This window comes from Charadrius vociferus, unplaced genomic scaffold, assembly GCF_000708025.1.
Source record: "Charadrius vociferus isolate BGI_N301 unplaced genomic scaffold, ASM70802v2 scaffold233, whole genome shotgun sequence".
In the NCBI taxonomy this organism is placed as follows: domain Eukaryota; kingdom Metazoa; phylum Chordata; class Aves; order Charadriiformes; family Charadriidae; genus Charadrius; species Charadrius vociferus.
Window position 1 is genome coordinate 67,920 of NW_009647741.1, and position 21,233 is coordinate 89,152.

At 50.1% G+C, this 21,233-nt stretch overlaps 3 protein-coding genes across 3 annotated transcripts in view; 1 reads left to right on the plus strand and 2 right to left on the minus strand.

Annotated features, from left to right (window-relative positions):
• Nucleotides 1-9: 9 nt before the first annotated feature.
• On the plus strand, nt 10-1,847 carry TUBB4B (tubulin, beta 4B class IVb). The gene is made up of 2 exons (XM_009881997.1): nt 10-148; nt 638-1,847. Exons 1-2 carry the CDS (start codon nt 88-90, stop codon nt 1,696-1,698), a joined length of 1,122 nt encoding a protein of 373 aa, XP_009880299.1. The 5' UTR covers nt 10-87; the 3' UTR covers nt 1,699-1,847.
• FAM166A (family with sequence similarity 166, member A) lies at nt 1,838-16,748 on the minus strand. Its single transcript, XM_009882002.1, has 7 exons — nt 16,693-16,748; nt 12,968-13,161; nt 8,862-9,169; nt 7,775-7,892; nt 6,543-6,637; nt 4,301-4,418; nt 1,838-1,926 (listed from the first exon to the last, which is right to left on the minus strand). The coding sequence occupies exons 1-7, from the start codon at nt 16,746-16,748 to the stop codon at nt 1,838-1,840; spliced, it is 978 nt and encodes a 325-aa protein (XP_009880304.1).
• Nucleotides 16,749-19,452: 2,704 nt separating this feature from the next.
• The window catches only part of LOC104283780 (discoidin domain-containing receptor 2-like), a 32,975-nt gene continuing 31,194 nt past the window's right edge, over nt 19,453-21,233 (minus strand). The window contains exon 16 of the mRNA XM_009881998.1: nt 19,453-20,736. Coding sequence (XP_009880300.1) covers nt 20,596-20,736 — 141 coding nt within the window. The 3' untranslated portion in view covers nt 19,453-20,595. The remainder of the gene's footprint in view (nt 20,737-21,233) is intronic.

Here is a 21,233-nt window from a genome sequence, read left to right on the forward strand (position 1 = left end):
GCCGCTGCCGCCGTCACGGCCTCTCCCTGTTTTGCAGGTGGCAAGTACGTGCCCCGCGCCGTCCTGGTGGACCTGGAGCCCGGCACCATGGACTCGGTGCGCTCCGGGCCCTTCGGCCAGATATTCAGGCCAGACAACTTCGTGTTCGGTGAGTGCGCCGGGAGCGGGGGAGGGACTTGCCGTGTAACCGGCTCGGGGTGGGGAGGGCAGGGCAGGGCCGCTGCACTGCGGGCTACACCGCCGCACATGCTCCGGAGGCGAGCGCGGCCCCGGGAGGGGGGTTAATCCCGGCGCTTCATGACGGGCGTGAGATACCGGGGATCTGTGGACGGGGAACGATGGCAGCTGCTGGGAGAGCGGGTCTGAGAAAGCACAAGAGGTCGTTGCTCTTCCAATTCTCACTAGCTCCTCCATAATACCAAGAGAAATTAAATGGCTGCTGTGTCACTGGTGATGAATGTTTTCCATGTATCTGCCGAGCCATGTCAGAGGTGCTTGTGTGAAACCATGGCTCTGTGCTCGATAAAATGAAAGCTGTTGTGGGGTTTCTCTGCAGCCTGATGCTCCTAAGCTTTGCTTGCAAGCAATAAGCAGGAAGCAGCGACCGTAATCTAATATGAAAATGGCTCTCTTCCAGGTCAGAGCGGAGCAGGAAACAACTGGGCAAAGGGCCATTATACGGAAGGTGCTGAATTAGTTGATTCCGTGTTAGATGTTGTAAGAAAGGAGGCAGAAAGCTGTGATTGTCTCCAGGGCTTTCAGCTTACTCACTCTCTCGGTGGTGGTACAGGCTCTGGTATGGGTACCCTCCTCATCAGCAAAATTCGTGAAGAGTACCCAGACCGAATTATGAATACTTTCAGTGTTGTACCCTCCCCTAAAGTATCAGATACTGTAGTAGAGCCCTACAATGCCACACTCTCCGTGCATCAGCTTGTGGAGAACACAGATGAAACATACTGTATTGATAACGAAGCCCTCTATGACATATGCTTCAGAACACTGAAGTTAACTACTCCAACATACGGTGATCTGAACCATTTAGTGTCAGCAACCATGAGCGGTGTTACCACCTGCCTGCGATTCCCAGGCCAGCTTAATGCCGACCTGCGGAAGCTGGCGGTGAACATGGTTCCCTTTCCCCGTTTGCACTTTTTCATGCCTGGTTTTGCCCCGCTCACGAGCCGTGGGAGCCAGCAGTACCGTGCTTTAACTGTGCCAGAACTAACGCAGCAGATGTTCGATGCAAAGAACATGATGGCTGCGTGTGACCCACGTCACGGCCGCTATCTGACCGTAGCTGCTGTTTTTAGAGGCCGTATGTCAATGAAAGAGGTCGATGAGCAAATGCTGAATGTTCAGAACAAAAATAGCAGCTATTTTGTTGAATGGATTCCTAATAACGTTAAAACAGCGGTCTGTGACATTCCACCTCGTGGCCTGAAAATGTCTGCCACCTTCATTGGTAACAGCACAGCCATCCAGGAGCTGTTCAAACGCATTTCTGAGCAGTTCACGGCCATGTTCCGCCGAAAGGCTTTCCTGCACTGGTACACTGGCGAGGGCATGGACGAGATGGAGTTCACAGAGGCTGAGAGCAACATGAACGACCTGGTGTCTGAGTATCAGCAGTACCAGGATGCTACAGCTGAGGAGGAGGGGGAGTTTGAGGAGGAGGCTGAAGAAGAGGCAGAGTAAAAGCTATGCAGATGAACACCTGTAAATTTTGTTTAAAGCTGTATGAACTCTTTCATTCAAAACTTCTCTGTCTGTGTTGTGTTCCTCTTCCTGTCTCAAAGTCACTTCAAATGCTGTACAGGCACCATTAAAGCATTTTTCACAGTGCACAAGCTCGTCTCCTTTGTTCCTTTTGGTAAGCTTTTCGGGTGCTGTTTCCAAAAGTGAGCGCATAGGTGGGTCGGAGATCTGGAAAAGAAAAGTACGCACTTGGCATGAACCTGGCCACCTTCCCCAAGGCAGCCACGCTTCACTCCCTGCCTTCTAACGAGGTGGGCAACTGTTGCTTGTGTCACTGGATGCGGTGACAGTCCTACTTGCTCCTGGTGGTGCGGGAATTGAAGAAATACTCTGGTATGGCTTTGTAATGGTGGGTGTTGGCGGAGGGGAGGGTGGAATTCAGCTCCAAAGCTGCAGCTAAATTTAGGTACCTGCGTGTGGCCTCCTGTTACAGGCCCGGCTCTGGGGGGCTGAGCAGCTCTCCTGGCCAGGGTGCTGTGTAGGTGTCTGAGCCATAGCGTGGCCGGGGCCACTGCAGCTGTGCAAACCCCGCAGGTAGCCATGGCCTGGCACAGGAGCCTTGGGGACAGCTGTGATGGCAAGGGACACTGAAGAGCTCCTGTGTACACAGCCTTGCAGAAGTCACTTTTTTAAAGTTGGTTTGTAGTGGTTTTAAATAGAAATCAATCAGGTGTTACTGCAGCTTCTCCGCTTCTGAAGTGAGCTGAACACCCGATACCACATTCCACTTTGGCTTCATGAAAACCCTGTATTAAAGATATTTTTACTTTGGAAACAGTTAATACATTGTGTTACCTCAGTGACAAACCTGTCACTGAATAGCTGGACAGGGGCTCCAGGCTGCTTTCCTGCTGGAGAAACTGTTCAGTGTTCTTGATGATACCTGATTTGGGGTTAATTTTTTCTGTCATTTTTAAAAATAAGTTTCTCCTTCCAGAGTCAAATCGGTTGGAGCAGTTAAGATTGCACTGAATGTGGTGGCTCCTGGGGTGCAAATCGGTCTGTGCACAGGAACAGGTGACAAGTTTCAAACCCACACAGGGGAATGCTTCCATAGGTGAAAGGATGGCAACAGAATTTTAAAGTGCGAGGTAACACTTTAAGCAGGTGATTTTTGTCCTTCATTTTAGGGTGGGTTTTTCTTCCTCCTTTTCACACCGAAGCTGGTGTGTTCCCTGGCCTGCCAGTTGCCAAGGGCAGGACACCGTTGTCCCTCTGGCGCCCTGTGGGGCAGAGCTATGTTAGCCGCCCTCCCCGAAGGGCTCGGGCTGCTCGGGAGGACGAGACACACAGACAAGCGTTAACACCAGAGTCCAGTTGACCCTGGGGTTCATCACAGCCCTTCTCCAGGGCGCTTGAGCTCGCAGGCTGCAGCCGGGTGGCGTGTCACCTCAGCGGGGACGGGCACCTGGAGCGGCGAGGGCTTTGCCGTGGGACAGCCTGAGCTGCCGGGCGAAGGAAGGGGACAGGTGAGTGGAATGCACCGGGGACGGCAGCCGCTGCGCCTGCCATCAGCCCCAGAGCAGGAGCATGGTGACAGAGGCCAAAACGAACCTATTTCTCTTTATCTTTCACCAGAAGACCTGTCCGGCCTCACTTTTTACCATCAGCACGTGAGACACTTCCGTCCTGTCCCTTAGACTGTCCCTCACCTCCCCCTGCCCCGCTGTGTGTTAAACTCAGCTTTCCCGTGCCCCCAGTATGAGTCTTGCTGGAGCCACATTCACTGCCTCCACCTTCTCCCCTCAACAGACACAATGTCTCTCAGCTAGTGTCCAGCCCTGCCGGGATAGTTATTTCCCCACTCTAATTTCTGTCACATTTTGTGTCTTCTACCATTTTCCTCCTCTTTATCACCTTAAGTGCGAGCTGTGAGTCTGGTTCTTTCTAGCTTATCTCCATGCTTTCCCAGCCCACGCTACTCAGCTGTGGGCTCTGGACTTTGCTGTGGCCAAAAATACCAATTTAAATTGCCAATTTGTTGAAATTTTAGCCTAATACCTTAATGTTCTGCACGGGCAGAGCTTCCCCTTAACATACACAAAGTGACTTTCTTCAGCCCTCTCCTTTTAGGCAGCACAGATAACTGACAAGGATGAGGCAGACGCTACGGGGTGGCCACTACCTGGCTGGATGGCTAATACCATTACATGGCTTTTTTTGTGCTTTCTCAACCCCTCTGTATCATCTACCTTTTGCTTTTTATCAGACTTTAGAACAGAATCACTTTCCTGATGAAGGAATTGTAACGCAGCCGTGTAACAGGGGGTGTTACTGACCCTCCTCTGCTTTCGCAGGGGGTCGGTGGCTGCAAACCAGAGGGACGTTCCGCACAAGCCCAGGCTGGAAGATGGGCTGTCCTGCGGGAAGGCGGGGGATGGCACAGCTCCAGCACCTGGGCTCAGACTGGGAAAAATTCGACTACCCACGTGGAACATTTCAGTAACTGATCACTACCGCCACACTGCAGCTAATAACAGTGCTACTTAGTGACAGTAATTAGTATCAGTGACTCTCATTTTCACTCAGCTGATAAACTTACCTGGTACGAAGCCCATGTAGGAAGGGATCAGTCCAGCGCTGGTGTAAATCCTGTGGTTAGGCCAGTATGTTTGGGGAAATCTCTTGCCAAAGCTGCAAACTGGGTTTCTCTGCAAAAACTGGAAAACAAACCAAAAAAAGTATCGTTCATTTTAAACCATATGGTTGTTACCCAAGTCATGTGCTTTGACTCTGCATTAAAGGCAATATTTAAGCCAATGTAAAGCAATTCTATGTCCAGTTCTGCATTCTGCTAATTAGGCACTACATTGCATCTCCCCTTTTTCCACTTGGTGGGTTTTCTCCCGATGGGTGCTGGCGGCAGCCTCTGCTCGCTCGTACTGCGGGTGCACAGAGCAGCTCCTGGCCCACTGGCGGCAGCGGCATCTCTACAGCCTGGGCTGCGTTCCTGCCTTCCTCACCTCCGGGCATCAGCCGCAAGTCCCAGGCGCCATGTGCTGCTGCGCCATGGGCCAGCAGCGTCTGCTGGAGCCGCGTCCGTGCCTCGGCTGTGCTCCCACTCTGCACATCTGTGTTTTGGTTTGACCCCTTCACCTGGTTTTGTTTTTCCATGAGTCCCACCGTGATGATTAGCCAGTAATTCCCAGGCTGGGAGGAACAGGAAGGCTTAGGGAGTGTTAAATGAAGGGAGAGTGTAAATCTTCTCCTGGATCTGTCCCTGCCCTCCGAGGTCAGACCCAGCGCAGGGGCTGTGCTGGAGGGTGAATATTCCAAATCCCCACATCTCTACCGTGACAAAACCCCAAAAGGTCTACGCTAAAGCTGCGCCGCCCTGCTCAGGGGAGAAGGGACGGGGCTCATGGAGCCTGGCAAACTGCAGGGACCATCGACCCCTTTTGTGACCGAGGATGGAGCAGTGGCTGCAGTCCCTCAAGCGCAGCACTGAAGCGAGAGGATTGCGTTATTTTGCCTGCTGCAGACAGTAAGCAATGAGCCATAGCACGTCCCAGTGCGTAACCTAGGGCAACAGAGATTTAGGGCAGAAGATTAGTGGCTTGAAGTCAGAAGCCATCTTAGATAGAAATGTGGTGTGATTTTTTTTTTATTTTTTTTTAGCTTATATTCCTCCAGCACCTGATGTGCTGCAGCCAACCCCTGCGAGCCCGGCTTCCACTGAATCCTGCGATGGAGAAACACCTCCTCCCTCACTGATGTACTACTGCATGGCAGACGTTTCTTAAGACGTCAGGGGCAGAAAGGCTTTGCAAACAGCACATTTATATTCAATAATGCCAGTTTTTTTGTTCTCTTTGGTTTGTTTCAATTCCTATTAACAGCAGAAGGAAAGGATAAGGAAGCCAGCGCAGGGAAATACATTTCAGGCAAAGCACCAGGCTGCTGTGAGCGCTGTCAGCCCTGCTGCTCTCCCGCTGAGTCATTTCTTCGCAGCTGAGTTTCTCCGAGCTGGGGATCCTCAGTCTTGGACTTTTCTCTACATCAGACCCATACGCTCTGGGATGAAGGCACCGCAGTGAATCCCAGTGACCAGAAAGGGCTGGAAATATTGTACCCTGATTTCACGGGGCTGATCAGCCCTCACCAGTGCCGGACCAGCGAGACAGCTGCATCCCGGGGCTCTCGCTCCACCCTGGCAGCAGGAAGAAATGTGTAGCTTTGAACGCAAACTGTGAACTACTGAGGGAGGGATCTCATTTTCCCGTGTAGGAGAATTATATGGCACTATGGGGGGGGGACCTTACAAGCAAGTGGATGAAATATTCTTTCAGTAGGGATGTTTCTGCATCCTCCCCAAAAGGAGGAGAAAGAGGATCTAGATCCCTTTAAGACAAATTATGTTAGTAAAGGAAAAAAGCCTTATAACCACTTAAAAGGGAGAAATATCCACCCAAGCAGCCCGGGAAGCCATCCAGCACTGCCGTCCAGGTAGAGAAGATGCATTGCGCAAGGGAAGCGCAGATAGTTGCTTCCTGTGTTTCTGCACTCAGAGCAACATTTTTAATAGCCACTCTTGAACCAACCCTCAATAGATTTGCTTAATCCTTTTATGAACTCATTTATCCTCCCTTAATGTCCCAAGGAAACAAGTTACAGAATTTAATTGCTCGTGATTTTTTCAACATGTTACCTAATAGCATTTTATTTTGCTTGTACTTATAACCCCGGTTCTAATACTGCTACTGTAAATGAAACCGCTTTTGGTGTTGCAGATGAATCAACAGCAACATTATATTATTGAAATAAGATTTGCGGATATAATCTACCTGATGTTGTTCAAATTCATTCATGGCTTCCTTCACACCCTGGACATAGTTCACGCCATGAATCCAGGTGAGGCGGGGGATGAATCCAGCGTACCCTTCGGATGAAGACAAGAGAGGACATACATATCGTATAATGATCAACTGGTCTGGAAGTGGAAGAGACTGGGATAAATATAAAACCTTGGCAGAGTATAGGAAGGAAAAATTAATCCATTTAAATTGTAAAATTAACTCTTATATGTGAAGTATCTTTCTGAAAGAGTCTTTTTTTATGATTCCCAAGGAAAACTCAATGGGCTGCTTTGTGGACTCCATGAGGTACAGAAGGAATATTTCATTTTCTTATAGTCCTTTCTTTACACCAACAGGTCTGTTGGTCTCTCCCAGTTTCAGGGGCTAACAACTGGGTGCCCAACCTTTCTTCCTCATTTGCCCTGCCCAGCAACGAATTTTCACCAATTATAAGACAGAAACTATATAAAGGCTTGAACTACATAAAATGTAGAGGTACAACCTAAAAGCAGCCAGAACTCCCTCTTTCCAAAGCAGTGCCTCAGAGAGAGAGAAATTTGTCTTCTGCATCCTAAAACATCGATGCTCTTTCACTCCACTTGAAACATTTTGATGTGCAGCCCCTGTATTCGCTGTGGTCGGCTGCAGAGCGAAGCGTCCCCCCCGCTGGCGCCATACCCTTTAGGGGGCAGTTCAGGGCATCCCCTTCACAATTCTCCTCCTTGCAGAGGAATGCTCTTCCAGAGCAAGCGGAGAAGTTACAGCATGTAACTCCTTGTAAGACAGTTTTATACATTTATGACGGGGCGATACACCACTGAGTGTTGATTTGATGATTCAGTAAAAAGAATCGTATTTCTCGGAGAGAAATAACCACCTCAACAGTAACAGATACTCATCAAGCTGCTGACGTTGGTGCAGAGCCCACAACCCAGCTCGCCTCGCTTTCTGCAGCATGTTCTAGCTTGGCCCCACAGCTGTGGGGACCTGAGGTGGCTCCCACATCCCTTCCACCACAGGCACGTGTCCCTCAGGGTGAGATCCAGGGGGGTGACAGCATCCCAAAGGAGATGGAGAGGAGCAGGGGTGTCTTCCATCCCCAAGTGTTCAAGCGAGCTGGAGCGACTGGCCAACGTCTCTGAGATTTCCGCAGGGGAAGAGGGATAAGGTGATTTCTTCTGAGGTGGACTTGTGCTGCACATGACCTCCCTCTCCTTTACCTGAAATGACTTTCTGTTGGATCACATGTGGTATATCCAGTTCTGGTAACCAAGTGTCTTTCTCCACATCTGCAGTTTCAGCCACTCCTGGCAGAGTCACACCTTCAATTTTTACAGGCTCAAAATAAAAGCAGAAATACAGTAAACACAGTAAAACCCTCTTCTTCCTTTGGCTCCATTGCTTAAATCGCTGCCAGAGCCTGGGAATGGCAACTGCCATTTCTGTTTCTTCCTGGCTTTGCACTAAGAATTTTACACTAAGGCTTTACTCCAAGAATTTCTGGTAAAGTCAAATTACCAGGCGAGCTCTTTGTACGCAAAGGTTTTGCAAAATCCCCAGGGAGAACAAGGGGAGCTTGGGGAAGAATGCCCCTTCTTGGAATTTATATCCAAGCCAGCTTTTGACTCGATACGTCAAATCTCTAATCTCTGCCTTCAGGGGATTTACAGAGCCCCGGCTGGCTGTGACGCGACAAACGCTGCCTCTGGCTCCAGAAGAAAGAAGGGGCTCAGACACGTTGGTCCTGAGCGGAACCGGCTGTGCCCCGTAAAGCAGCACCCACATCCATAGGGAAGTCCCAGTGCTTGTGTTTGAGCGAGGGATAACAACGGTGGGAAGTTCAGGTGGGAGCAGTTAAGGAGTCAGAGCCCCAGCACATAACCAAGGGTGCCGGGAGTGCGCTCCTTTTGGAGGAGGAGAAGGGCAGCAGCAGCAGCAGGGATCCCGGTTCACCCGAAGTAAACACAAGCCTGGCTGCATAGCACAGCGTAACACAAGATGTAGCGACTGGGATTGGAAGCTAAAACTCACCCAAATAAGAAGTTAAGCCTTTTTGATTAGGGAAAGTAATTAATGATGACAACAATTTCCTGAAGATGTGGTGGATTTGCTCCTGCTAGAAACATTTGTGTATTTGATATTCCTCTACACAGCACTAAACTTTCTGTCCTTGCCACCCACGCCTGTATGAAATTCCCTCTTCACACCCATGGACTGAGATCCCTTCTATGCCCACCAGTCCCCAAACCCCCATCCCTCCACAGCAGCGTCCCTTACCAGGCGTCTTTTCCACCCAAAACCACGTACCGGTTTGCTCACTGCCAGGGCACCGCCGAGCTGGCCAGGTCCGCACCTTTTCCCCTGTCCACAGGCCGGAGTTAGCTCAGGCAAGTGCCATTCTCGCCCCTCAGACGCAGGATGGCATGAAATCCTCCGTGGGTACCCCTGAGGCAGTCGTGTCCCCGGGACGTACTCGCCGGGGTGGTCCTGGGGCACAGGGTCCATGTGCGTCATTATCAGCTCTTCCTCTGCTGGCACTGGTGGGGGAGGTTTTGGCCCAAGAGGTGGTTCAGGAGAGCTTGTTGCAGCCCCAAACTTCTCATAGGGAAAGTACCCTGTGGGACAGACACTGAGTTATGGGAAAGGAGTGGACAAACGAGGATGAAGGATTCCCATTGCACTGGACCTCAGCCCCTACACACTCCTCCGGAGCAAAGGAGAGGAGCGTGGAGGTCAACAGCATCTCTTGGGCTGCGAGTCCATCCTGCCAGTGCCATCAGCCCCATCCCATCAACCAGCCTGCACAGAAAAACTGCACAAACATAAGTTCAGTAACTTAAAACTTATTCTAAGCGACGCCCAGGCTGTAAAATATCATCAGGCAAGCTATAAAGATTAAGGGGAAAAAACCCTCCCCGTATCCTTTTCTCCACGTGGCTGCGTCAGCACACCCCAAAAGCAGACACCACGTCCCCCCGCATCCAACCAGGAATTCATGCACTGGCTCCATCGCTGCTCGTTGAGGAAAGGGTCTGCTGTAACGCTGGCTGGAAAAGAAATTATCTTTTGTCCACTGTATGCTAAATATGTCTGTTGTGAACCAAGGACGGAGTCCTGCATCTCAAGACTCCGCAGGGAGAGCCAAGCTTGGCAACTTCTGTCTGACTTTCCCTGAAAAACATCCCGTGATGTGGCTCCCCAGGCTGCCCCGGCCCCCCACGACACCTCCAGCCCGGGCCCTGCCTCACGCTCTGTGCCAGCGGTGAGGCCAACATCTCCTTCCTCAGTGGTTACAGAGAACGACCACTCTGATACCCCACAACAACCTTCTCCTTACTGGAAAACTGTTGCTATGTCAGTCTTGGCTTTTTTAAACAAACCAAATTCCTTCAATTTTTGTTCAGCCCTCTGGTGATTACTGCCTTCCCCCGACCTCCTCATGTCTCATGGGCGTCTGTGTCGCAGTGCAAAGCCCCACAGACGAGACACCGTCTTCCAGCAAAGGCTCCATCTGCAGAGAGTGCCGGGGAATGACTACCTGTCCCGGCTCAGACAGCACAGAGCAAAATTCGCCCCTTTCTGCAAAAGCATAAAACTTCTGATGGGCGTTTAGGTTTTCAGTCTGCTTATAATTGTATTATAAAGTATATATATTGTTTATATCTTTGTAAAATATATATACTCCGTGTAATGGAATCATCAAGTGTTGTCCAGGCCAGCAACAAAATAAAGAAAAATCTTTGATGAAAGGAATTTTTCAATCCAGTGTGCAAACTTTAAAGCAGGTTTGGCTTAATATTTCCTTCATTATTAATGAAAATATTGCATCTCTTTTTTTTTCTTTTTATCCCACAAACCAAAGGAAAAGGAAAACCGAAGTTTTATAGTTGAGAAATCCATATGAGCTCTTTTTTATGACCTTGAGTTTTGCAAACTTATTGATTCAGAAAGGTCGCAGAGTAAGGCACTAAATTAAAAGCCAGGAGAGCACTGTACATTTGATTTGAGTAAATATCCATATGTTTTCAGTCCAGGTTCCTGAGGAGCAGGTGCCTGCATGCTTGGCCTCTGCCATGTGGGAAGTGTCCCTGTCTATGGCAGGGCGTTGGAACTTGATGATCTTCAAGGTCCTTTCCAACCTAGATCACTCTGTGATTCTATGATAACCCCCTCAATGCCAACACAGCCACCCTGTGAGATCCAGCATAACCCTGGGTGATATCCCCAACCAACGGAACATGACCTCACTTCAGGAGAAACACAACATGGGATTCAACTGATTGAAAACAGCGATACACTTGGTGCCCATCAACAAGCCTCTATCAAAAACAGACCTTGAGAAAAAGTCTTCAGACTCGGTTTGCTAAAGGCAACCACACGGATCCAACACTGCCGTGAGCTCTTTGATCTCCACCATGTAAGACACCCAAAAGGATGCTGGGCAGTACTAATGAAATTTGCAGTGAAGGGTTTAAGGAATCGCTCACTGACAGCTCGACAACTCTGATGAAGAGTTTACCAGCATGTCAAGGTTCTGCTCTCTGTGGCCATGTTCTTCAGCATTTCACCAACGAGCAGCAAACATGAGGTCCCAGCTGCAAACGTTGGCAGGTGACGAAAAGGTTGGTGAGGAGAGAGCAAGAATGAGGACGGGATAATGAGAGAGCCCAACTAGGTCAACTGGTTGGTTTGGTCCATCCAAACTACATTTTAGTCCAAGGAAATACAAATTTAAATGTCCAGGAATGAAGCCTGTAAACACCACTTGTGCAGTGAAGACCTGGATTCTGGGAAACAGGGCTAGGATGAACAGAAAGGCCAAAAGTTTGCAAGAAGCTACACAGCATGAATTCCCAGCATGAAATGGGAAAGCATCACTTTGGTGTGGTTGTCCCCAGAGAAATGAAGACCCAGATCCCACCCAGGCACGTAACCCCTGCGTTCAGCCAGGACAGGACTCACTCCCACTGAACAGAGCGTCCACAATAGCTACGGCTTGGACACATGATATGGTACATGGCAATCAAGTGTCCAAAGGAGAGGCATTGGTACGGGGTCATGGTGCAGCTGCTGCTGTGGCCTCATTTGGGTCTGCTCAACCAGGACCAGGCACTGTGCCTGGGAAGGCTGGGGCTTGGTAGGAGATTCCGGCAAATTCCCAGTGTTGGGAATCGACATGAGTGCATCTCAATGTCTAATGGAGGGACCCGTTAAGCAGAAGCGGAGATGGTGGGAAGGGAAGGGCACACGAGCCCTTCTGCTGAGCTGAGGAAGGAGCAGCGAGACACAAAATGAACCACAAACTGCAGGTGAGAGCTCTGAGCACAACCAGCTCTGCACCAGGCCAGGAAAGGGTCGGAGGGGGCAGCGCCGACCTTCCCCAGACAGACAGAATTTGGCCTGTGGAATTGTGCTGGTTTTGGCTGGGATAGAATTGATTTTCTTCACAGTAGCTGGTATGGGGCTGTGTTTTGGATTTGTGCTGGAAACAGTGTTGATAATGCTTTGGTCACTGCTGAGCAATGCTTACACAGAGTCAAGGCCTTTTCTGCTCCTCACATCGCCCCACCGGCGAGGGCTGGGGGTGCACAATAAGCTGGGAGAGGACACAGCCAGGACAGCTGACCCCAACTGCCCAAAGGGATATTCCAGACCATCTATAGGGTCGTGCTCAGCAATAAAACTCAGGGGGAGGTTGGTGGAGGGGCTGCTGCTCGGGGACTGGCTGGGCACCCATCGGTTGGTGGTGAGAAATCATTTTCATTTGCATCACTTGTCTGTCTTGGGGTTTATTTCATAGAATGCTTTAGGTGGGAAGGGACCTTAAAGATCATCGAGTTCTAACCCCCTGTCACGCACAGGGACACCTCCCACTAGACCAGGTTGCTCAAAGCCCCATCTTTTGCTCTCTTTTTGTTATTTTTCTTTTTATTACTATCATTATTATTATATTTTAGTTATTAAACTGCCTTTATCTCAACCCATGGGTTTTCTCACTTTAACCCTTCCGATTCTCTCCCCTGGGGGGAGGGAGGGAGGGAGCGGCTATGCGGTGCTGAGACGCCAGCCAGGGTTAAACCATGACAGGAATATGGAGGAATTGAGGAGTGAGTCCATAATATCCCATAAAATCATTTATCCTCATCTAACTGAAGATAACCTGGGAACTAAAACTCTCCAGGCACCAACGTGAGGAGCCCCATACTCATCAGCTGAGGCCAAATGCTCCAGCTCCCCATGGGTGCTGCTCTCCGGGTGCCTGTGCTCCTACACCAGAGCTATGGTCACTCTGTGGAAAATGTCTCATTTCACCCCAGGAGCCTCTCGAGGACGGAGACAGACCCCACTGCTCATGACTGACCCTGTGCTCATTAGCAGAGCCCGTTCTGGCAAAGGGATGAGCCCCTGCTCACCTGGACGCCCAGGGAGATAACGCTGGACACCGTGCTTTGTCCCGCTGAAGTCCTCGATGAACTTCTGCTTGTGCAGCGGCGCCAGCAAGGGGCGAGGGCTCTTCCTAACCTCGGGGTCCGTCAGCAGCCGGTAAGTGGTTTTGCCAAAGGTCTCTCCAAACTGATAGTTGTACTGCGGGATGAAGCCCTCGTAGCTGAGGAGGAAACCAAAAAAGAGCGGTCACTGAGATGGCGCTGGAAGGTGTCCACTGGCAGGATAACCTTCTTTAGAGCTTTTGTACACCGGAAGGGCCACGGCCAGGAGCACGCAGGGCCAGGATTACCCACGCCCAGGGGAGGTGATTGCACAGGGATGTTCCTGGGACTGCCAATGCCACCATGCTGCTGGAGCAGAGGCGAGAGGGGAGCACCGAGATGGCACGGGTGGTTACACATGAAGCCCGGAGGTGTGTGTTTGCACATGCATGTTTTCACACGTGAGCATGAAAACTGGCTCATAGATTTGCAGGCGTGCATACACAGGCTCGTGCTTTGGTTCACATACGACTATGGGATGAGGTCACGGAGCGTGGCTGAAGCAGCAGCTGCAGATGGGAAAGCTCATGGTGGGAGCACAGCGTAGGCTGCAGTCGCTTCATCAACACCGACACCAACAGCCCCCCAGTTAAAATATTATCTCCAGTTAAACAAGCCTCTGGTTTAAGTTCTGTTCTAAACCACAGTGAGTTACCAGGAATTTCCCAGTGTCCCTTATTCAATACTGAAACTCAAAAATCAGAAAAATTGCTTCTTTGGACCCTCCAACCCTTCGCTCTGTACCCTTGCAGTGAGGAGCGGGACTGGGCTCACAAACCCATCCAGGCACTGCACGGGAGAGGCACGGGCGGGCAGGCGGCTGCTCAGCCCTGGTAACAAACATCATTCGATTTTTTGGGGACCTTCTCATGGTGTGTGTAGGGACACGCTACTTCTTGGCCACCCCTGGCCTGGGACAGGCAGTTTGACTTTCTGGTGGCACGGGGCAGGTGCTGGAGCTCCACTCCCAAGTCCACCAGTACGGATTAGAAACTTTAGCTATTCCCAGTATTACATTTCCTAATGGTGATGTTATTCCACCACTGAAGAAGAAAGGTAGAGCTGCCAGTTACAATGCACAGACAGAAATACTCAGTCAATGATCCCACTGCGTATCTAGGGATAAAGCCGGATGATGCATGAGGATCATAAGATGATGAGTAAGTACTTTCCCTTCCAAATACTTTAAACAACAGCGAGCAGAGCCGTGCATTTACGCTTGGCAAGTTTTCCCACTTTGCATGCAGGATCTCTCACCAGCGGCTGCCGGAGGAGCTCGGTGGCTCATCCCCATTGATTTTCAATGAGTCTTGCAACACAGGGAAGCTACGCCAGGACGATAAAGCTCAGCAAGAGCACAAATGACCCAGCCTGAATAATTACAGGATGGCCAGAGGGGTTTTGATCATGAACAAAATAATGGTAGGGCTGAGAAAGGATTCAATTCATAAGCAATTGAAAGCGAGGTAATCCGAGGCGCTCGGGCGAGTCAGTGTGGGTTGATGGAGCCGGGATCTGCCACAGAGAGAGGTACAAGTGCTGCCGGTAAAAGCCGTGGCGCTTGGAGAAGAGACTGGTCTCAGCAGGGCTGCTCGACCTTCTCCTGCTTGGTGTTTAGATTAAGAAACCAGAGGGATCCCCCGTTTCTGTAGCTCACGCTGAAGCCGCTGATCTCAAACCTCCTTGGCGAGCAGCGTGTAACCTGCTTTCCCGAGGCTGAGCCTCATTTCACTTTTCTCTTACTCAGCCCTATCTCTTCCATCGCCACTCCCCAGACTGTCACCCAAACCTGCTCGGCCTTCCTGAGCGCCAGGGAAAGCTTTGGCCCTGGGCCCATCCTCGCTCAGCTCCGTGCCCTTCCCAGCTCCGCCAGGCCGGGATGGGACAGGCAGGGCTGTTCACAGATTTACCCCTTCTCTGTGCGCTAAGTCCTTCCCAAACCATCCCACACGTCGGGTTTGGCTTCCCAACGCTCTTGAGCACTGCAGTGGCGCTTTTGAAGTCCTGGCCCTGACCATTGCCCGACCTGAGTGACAGCAACCAGTTGTGATGCCCTCACTGTGTTTGTGGGTTCACTGGCACGGGACAGCTGGTGAGATGCCGCGATGCAGCATCTTCCTCCTCCTCCTGCTGGCACTGCAGCTCAGGGTGCTCCGTCTGCTGGCAGCAGAGCCTGGGCTCCGGCGATGCCCTTCGGGCAGCTCCTCCTTGTGCTCCGCCACCCAAACCAGATGCAAAGCAGCCCCTCGCCACCGACGGGGGCTTCCTCGGGGGTTTGGGGTGATGCTACGAGCCTGCAGGGCCCTGAAAAATGCAGCAGCAGCATTTAGTTCTTCCTCCTGCCTTCAGTGGCCAAAGCACTACCACGGAGAGGAGCAGCTCCAGCAGCTGTGTTGGTATTAGGGCTCAAAGCTGGTTCTGGGTGAAGTTGTCTGCAGGCAGGAGTGAGCAAGGGAAGGTTTTGAGGCTTCTGGAGGTGCAAGCCCAGTCACAGCTTTCTCCTTGTTACTCGTCTTTCCCAAGCCGCTGTCAGCACACAGCTTTGACAGGGTGACAGCGTGCATGGAGTAACACGTCACATCGTTCAGACAACCGCAGCAATGTAAAAACGTGTTAAGAACCCCCAACTCCAGAGCTTATGTAAGTTTGGAAGATGCAGAGACCAGTAATGGAAAAATCCTGCACGCTGCTCTAGTGGGAAGGACAGACGTGATCGTCACCACAGGAGGATCGTTAAGGAAGGAAGCACACTCCACCCTTCACCTGCAGCGGCGGATCTGCCTGCCCGGACCTGTGCTGCACCCGCAACCGTGCTGGTTTTCCCTGGGCTGAGGTTTGCAGCCCGGTCTGTCACCAGCTCCTCCGCCCCGGGAGATCATCCTGACGCCTTTCAGAGTTTGCCTCAAACTGGACAAATCCAAGTGATTTTGCACCAATGGGAGTTTGTTTCCCTCAGTGGCCATCCAGCCCTTCCCAGCCCATTGAGACATCTCATGGACCACGTCTCCCAGTACGGGTCACCAGGAGACCCCCCACACAACTCCTCTACTTCACCACGAAGCCTATCCACTTATTTCTGCCCCTCGTGTCTTACCTTTTAACCGGTAACTCCTTACCTCTTTCCAAGCATTTAGAGGAGGATGTTGGAAAAAAAATAATATGTAACTACATATCAACTCAATCACCAGCACCCACAGAGCCACTGACTTCTTCAAAGAGCTGAGGCCCAGGAGGCGGCACTGCGCTCCAAGCTGTTTGACAAGAGCGTACCATGTGTAGGCAACTATTTATTCAAAGGAGATCTTCAAACATCCTCGATGCAAAAGTTATGGCAGTTTGGAAGCCAAAGCCCGCACAGCAGCCCTGGGAACATTTGGTAGCTTAAAACAAATGAAAAAAAGAGGGGGAAAAAAAAGAAAAATTTTGACTTTACCCTCAATGCACGAGGGCATGGTCTTTAATTATACCCTGTTACAAGGTGGTGCTTCTTGTCCTGGAGCCCCGTCTCCTTCAGAGCACTGTTACATGGAATATTTAATAGTGTCTTTAAGAAAACCCAAAATATCATGAATAGTAAATACTACATGCCCCCAGCCGGAGCTATTTGCATTGGAAATGAACAGACATTTTGGATGAACTTCAGAACTTACCCAGGGATATAGTAGGGATCGGGTGGGAAGAGGTTATTCTCCTTCGGGGCTGCCATGGCAATGCGGCAGCGCTCGGTGGTGGGCGTGGGAGGAAGGAGATGCAGCGATGCAGTCGCCCGGGAAACCTCTGTGATGCTGTCGGGAGCGATGTCAGTACCTGACAGCGCTTCCAGCTGCAGAACACAGCTTGTCAGGTTTTTCTGGACTCATCTTTTTTTCCCCCACCTGGAAATTTTGGACGAGCGCAGAGATTTTATAGTGTTTGTCAGGTTTCCTGAAGGCTCGTAGCCCTTGGGACAGTACCGCCAGATGTTCCTCGTAAGTGGCCTCAAATACACATTCACAGTGCAGTTCACATCCACACGCACAACTGGGGAGAGCCTGGCTCTGCGCGCCCCCGTCACTGGTGCCACACACACACGGCCAGGACAGCACTGTCTGCACACACCGACCTGTGTGAACACCTTTCTGTTGAGGAAACCTCAAGGCAGAGGTTCGGGGATTCACGGTGCTGAGGTGGAAGGCTCAGCCCTCCTCTCCCTGCTCCTCTCGCTGCCCCCCCAGTCTGTTTGAGGATGTGATTCTTCGCTGCCTTGCTTCACGCAGGATAAATGTTGTTCCCATTCCCAAAACCGTATGGTCATGGTGTCTCATGTCTGGTAGGTTCCACCCCATCCCAGCTGAAGGCAGGCCCAGAACATGAGTCTCCTGTTTACCGAGCAGCCACAGCGGCCAGTATGTCCTCAAGTCAAAGACCACTATGCCTGTTAGCACCAGCATCGTTTCCACCAACTACAATACCAGCAGCAAGCCCAGTTCACTGCCAAAGTCCCTCTATGGCCTTGAAGAGCTCGGCCATGCGGCTGGCAGAATCATTTTAAGGTTTCAAAGCTACTAACCAGAAATCACAGAGTATTCAAGGGTTCTTCTCATCTGTTTAGCTGCCTATACACCACCTAAAATTGTATCTGAGGAGATAAAAATGCTGCTTTGACTCTTGCCCTTGGTGCCTAAACACTTTGAGAGATCTGGGATTTCCAGCTTTTAGAAATATATTTGAGTTTGCCCAACTACCTGAGCTCTGGTCAGGGGCAAACGTCTCCAACAATGCCTGGTCTGCAGGGTGGATAGGTCTGTGAGGGGTATGACTGCTCTTCTCAGAGGTGCACAGTGGAAGACCAGGAGAAAACAGGGACAAGATGCAACAAGGGGAAGGCCCACTGGACACAAGGAGAAACTTCACCTCCATGGGAGCAGCACAGCCCTGGGACAGGGTCAGGAGAGGTGGTGGCATCTCCATCCTCGGAGATCTTCAGGGCCCAGATGGGCAAGGCCCAGAGCACCCCAGTGGAGCTTGGAAGTTAGCTCAGCTTTTAGCAGACAATTTGTAAGAGACCTACAAAGGTTCCTCCCAGCCTAGATCTTCTGAGTTTAATATGAAGATAAAAAATTGCTTACTGAAACACAGCAGCGTATTCATGGCACCAAGCAATGCTCCCAGGCCGGTGCAGGTCCCACTGGCCCAAGGGGGCTCAGACCAGCATCCTCCCAGCATTTCCAGAAACTCCCTTCAAAGTTCATTCCTTTAAACAGCCAGTGGCTGCTCCTTCCAAACCTGGGGGTCACACGCTTACCAAAGAGCTACTGAATAATCAGACCAAAATATCAGTCCTCAGTGCAGACACCTGGGTAAAAGAGTAGAGATTCACTTTTGTCAAGGTTATCATTAGAATTTATTGATATGAGAGAAACTTCGTATGTCAACATGTCAATAGAGGAACAGCATGTCCTGACATAACAGAAGTACGAAGCCCATCCAGGTGATGTTACAGCACTCTGGTATCTCTAAACTCCGAAGTACAGGAGATCAGGCACACGGCTGTGTATTACTTGGGTACGTTTTCTGCGACAGGACAGAAATACTCCAAAAATACCATCGATGCGTGGTTTGCCAGCCACCAGTGCCCAACAGGCTGCAGCAGGGACCACGCTGACCTTGACTCCATCACCCCGCTCCAGATGGACGGCACACATGTGTAACGGCAGCTCACCCTGGGCCCCTCTAGTCACAGGAGAAAAAAAAAAACAAAACAAACCTATTTGGGGGTGAGATTCACCTGAGCCCATGTAGCCCTTGCAGGGAGATGAGATGAGTTGGACCCTCGGGCTCCTCAGCACGTAAAGGCATCCTGGCATCTGTCAATTCAGAAACAGGATTGGTGGGTGTTTTTTTTTCTTTCAACTAACAATTATCCTCATATAACTGTTTTGACATTCCCTCTCTCAGCGGTGCCCTCTTACAGAGCTCGGAGCACAGACAGCCATTCACACTATGCTGGTGGCTAAGATAAAAACTATCGTTATAATCTTTACTGGAAATGTATGCTATGCTGGATGCTGTTTAAAGGAGATTCCATCTTCTCCCAGCTTATGAGATATTTGGTTTGGTCCTAAGTATCTTGCTAAACGATTAGAGAGGGAATACCAGAGTATTCCCCAGGCACCTGGTAAATCCACAATGGATTTATTGTAGAAACGAGCTGAATTCTCTAACTCACTCCAAATGGATTTCAGAGCCCTCTAAAACCCTCCAGAGAATGAGCCGTTTGTGACACGGCAAACAAAAAACAACCCCAAGTTCAATGAGTAAGTTGTCTTGCGTTGTGCAGGGAGCATCCAAAATAAAACGCAAACCCACGCGAAGGGGATATGCCAGTCCCATCTCCTGATGCTGGACTGAAGCATGGCAACAAAGGAGCCTGGGCTGAAGTGCATCTGCCTGGCCAACAGCACCAACCCTGCTGCAGACCTGAGGAGGAACCACCGATGGCAGGACAGCGTACCGGAGTGCGTGTGCGCAGGCGTGTGCCGGGGAAGACCCGTACTCTGCTCCTTTTCCTCTCACATGAGCTATGACAAGTGACACAGCGGGTTCTGCTCTCAGCCATACAGTTCCACCAAATCTAAGTTCCCTCTGCACATGTAACAGCATTGACTTAGAGATCTCATATTAATGGGTACTTATACAGGATTAATTGCACATCAGTCCATTGTGGCTACAAGTTCATTAGGCTAATAAATCTACATAGTGACAGTAGTACAGTATCAGCTACTTTTCAATACAAACTCCCTACCCTAGCCTTAATTTGTAGGCCAAAAGAAGATCTTCTACCGTAGTGACCTTCCCATGACCTTTAACATTCATTTTCAAAATTTTTTTTCTAGAAAAAAAAATCCAGTGTGGGGAAAACGCACATATATAACAAAAGCAGTGCTTAACAACCACAGGAGAAAAGAACATGATCTTGGACTCTTCTATCAGCGTCCTCCGTAGACCCTGGTAGCATTACTTCCAAAGGGTTGCTAAATCCAGCTCCGTCAGTTCTCAAGTCCATTAAACCATTCCCTAGCTCCAGGCATTTCTAGTCTCTCACTATACATATTGTCTGTAGCAAGAGCATACAGAAACACTCGCTAATGTGCACAAGACTTCCATTTGATTTAATGGAATAGTTTTAGAAGACTGAAGTCTTTACTTCTAGAAATCTGTTCTTGAGTGGTAGCGCTCTCACCGACTGGTAGTTTTCTATTCCACCCAGCGGAGAGCTCCAAGTCCCTCAATTTTACTCATTCGTTTTGCCCAAAGGTGTACGGGTATCTAATAAAACCCCTCTCACAGTATTCCCAGGAAATGATTCAGAAGAGGAGATGATTTTTCAACCAAATGAGATCCTCTGGTCCTGCGTGTCAGACCATGGCCAATAGAATGAGCAGCTGCCATGGACATCTCAACTTAAATACGGAACAGTCAAGGGAGGAGAGCGAGGTGGCCTGACCATCTTCCCGTGAGGTACAGGCAGAGACACCAAAGTCACTCTGGTCTCAACAGTTTGTCTCTTGGAGTCAAATGTTTGATTCCATTTGTTCTAGCAGGAAGTGGTGAATCATGTCAAAAGTGGGACGATCTTTTATATCCCTGCTCCAACATTTCAGCATCAGGTCAAACACAGGGTTAGGACACAGAGGAGTCTGGGAGAGATAGATCTGAAAGAAGGAAAATACAGCTATTTCAGTGGGCTTTTCATAAAAGGATTGAACCTCTACTAAGTTAGAACCAAAAGGACAGTTTCATTCTTGGTTTACAAGACACAGCCATCATGCAATGTTTGAAACCTATTAAGCGTGAATCTGGCAGTCAAGTCTGGACGGAGCTTTGATGCCATCTCAAATGGCACTGCGGACACTTTGCCAACTTGTTTGATGAGCTGGTCACAAAAACAGTCCTTTGTCCCCCAGGAAACACGAATGCTTCTGAAAGATTCATCTTCCAAGTGACAGCAAAACACAAACCAAAACCAAATTTACCACAATAAAATCCAAATACTTTCACTCACCGTAGACAACCCATGAGGCTTTCTAAGCATCGTGACAGCTTGTTAGCAGAGACAGAAAAAAGACCTTTTAGAGCCTATCTAAAGCACAGCTTGGCAGAATTTCCCGCCCCCCCCCCCCCCCCAGTTCACACTACCCTTTTAGCTCCC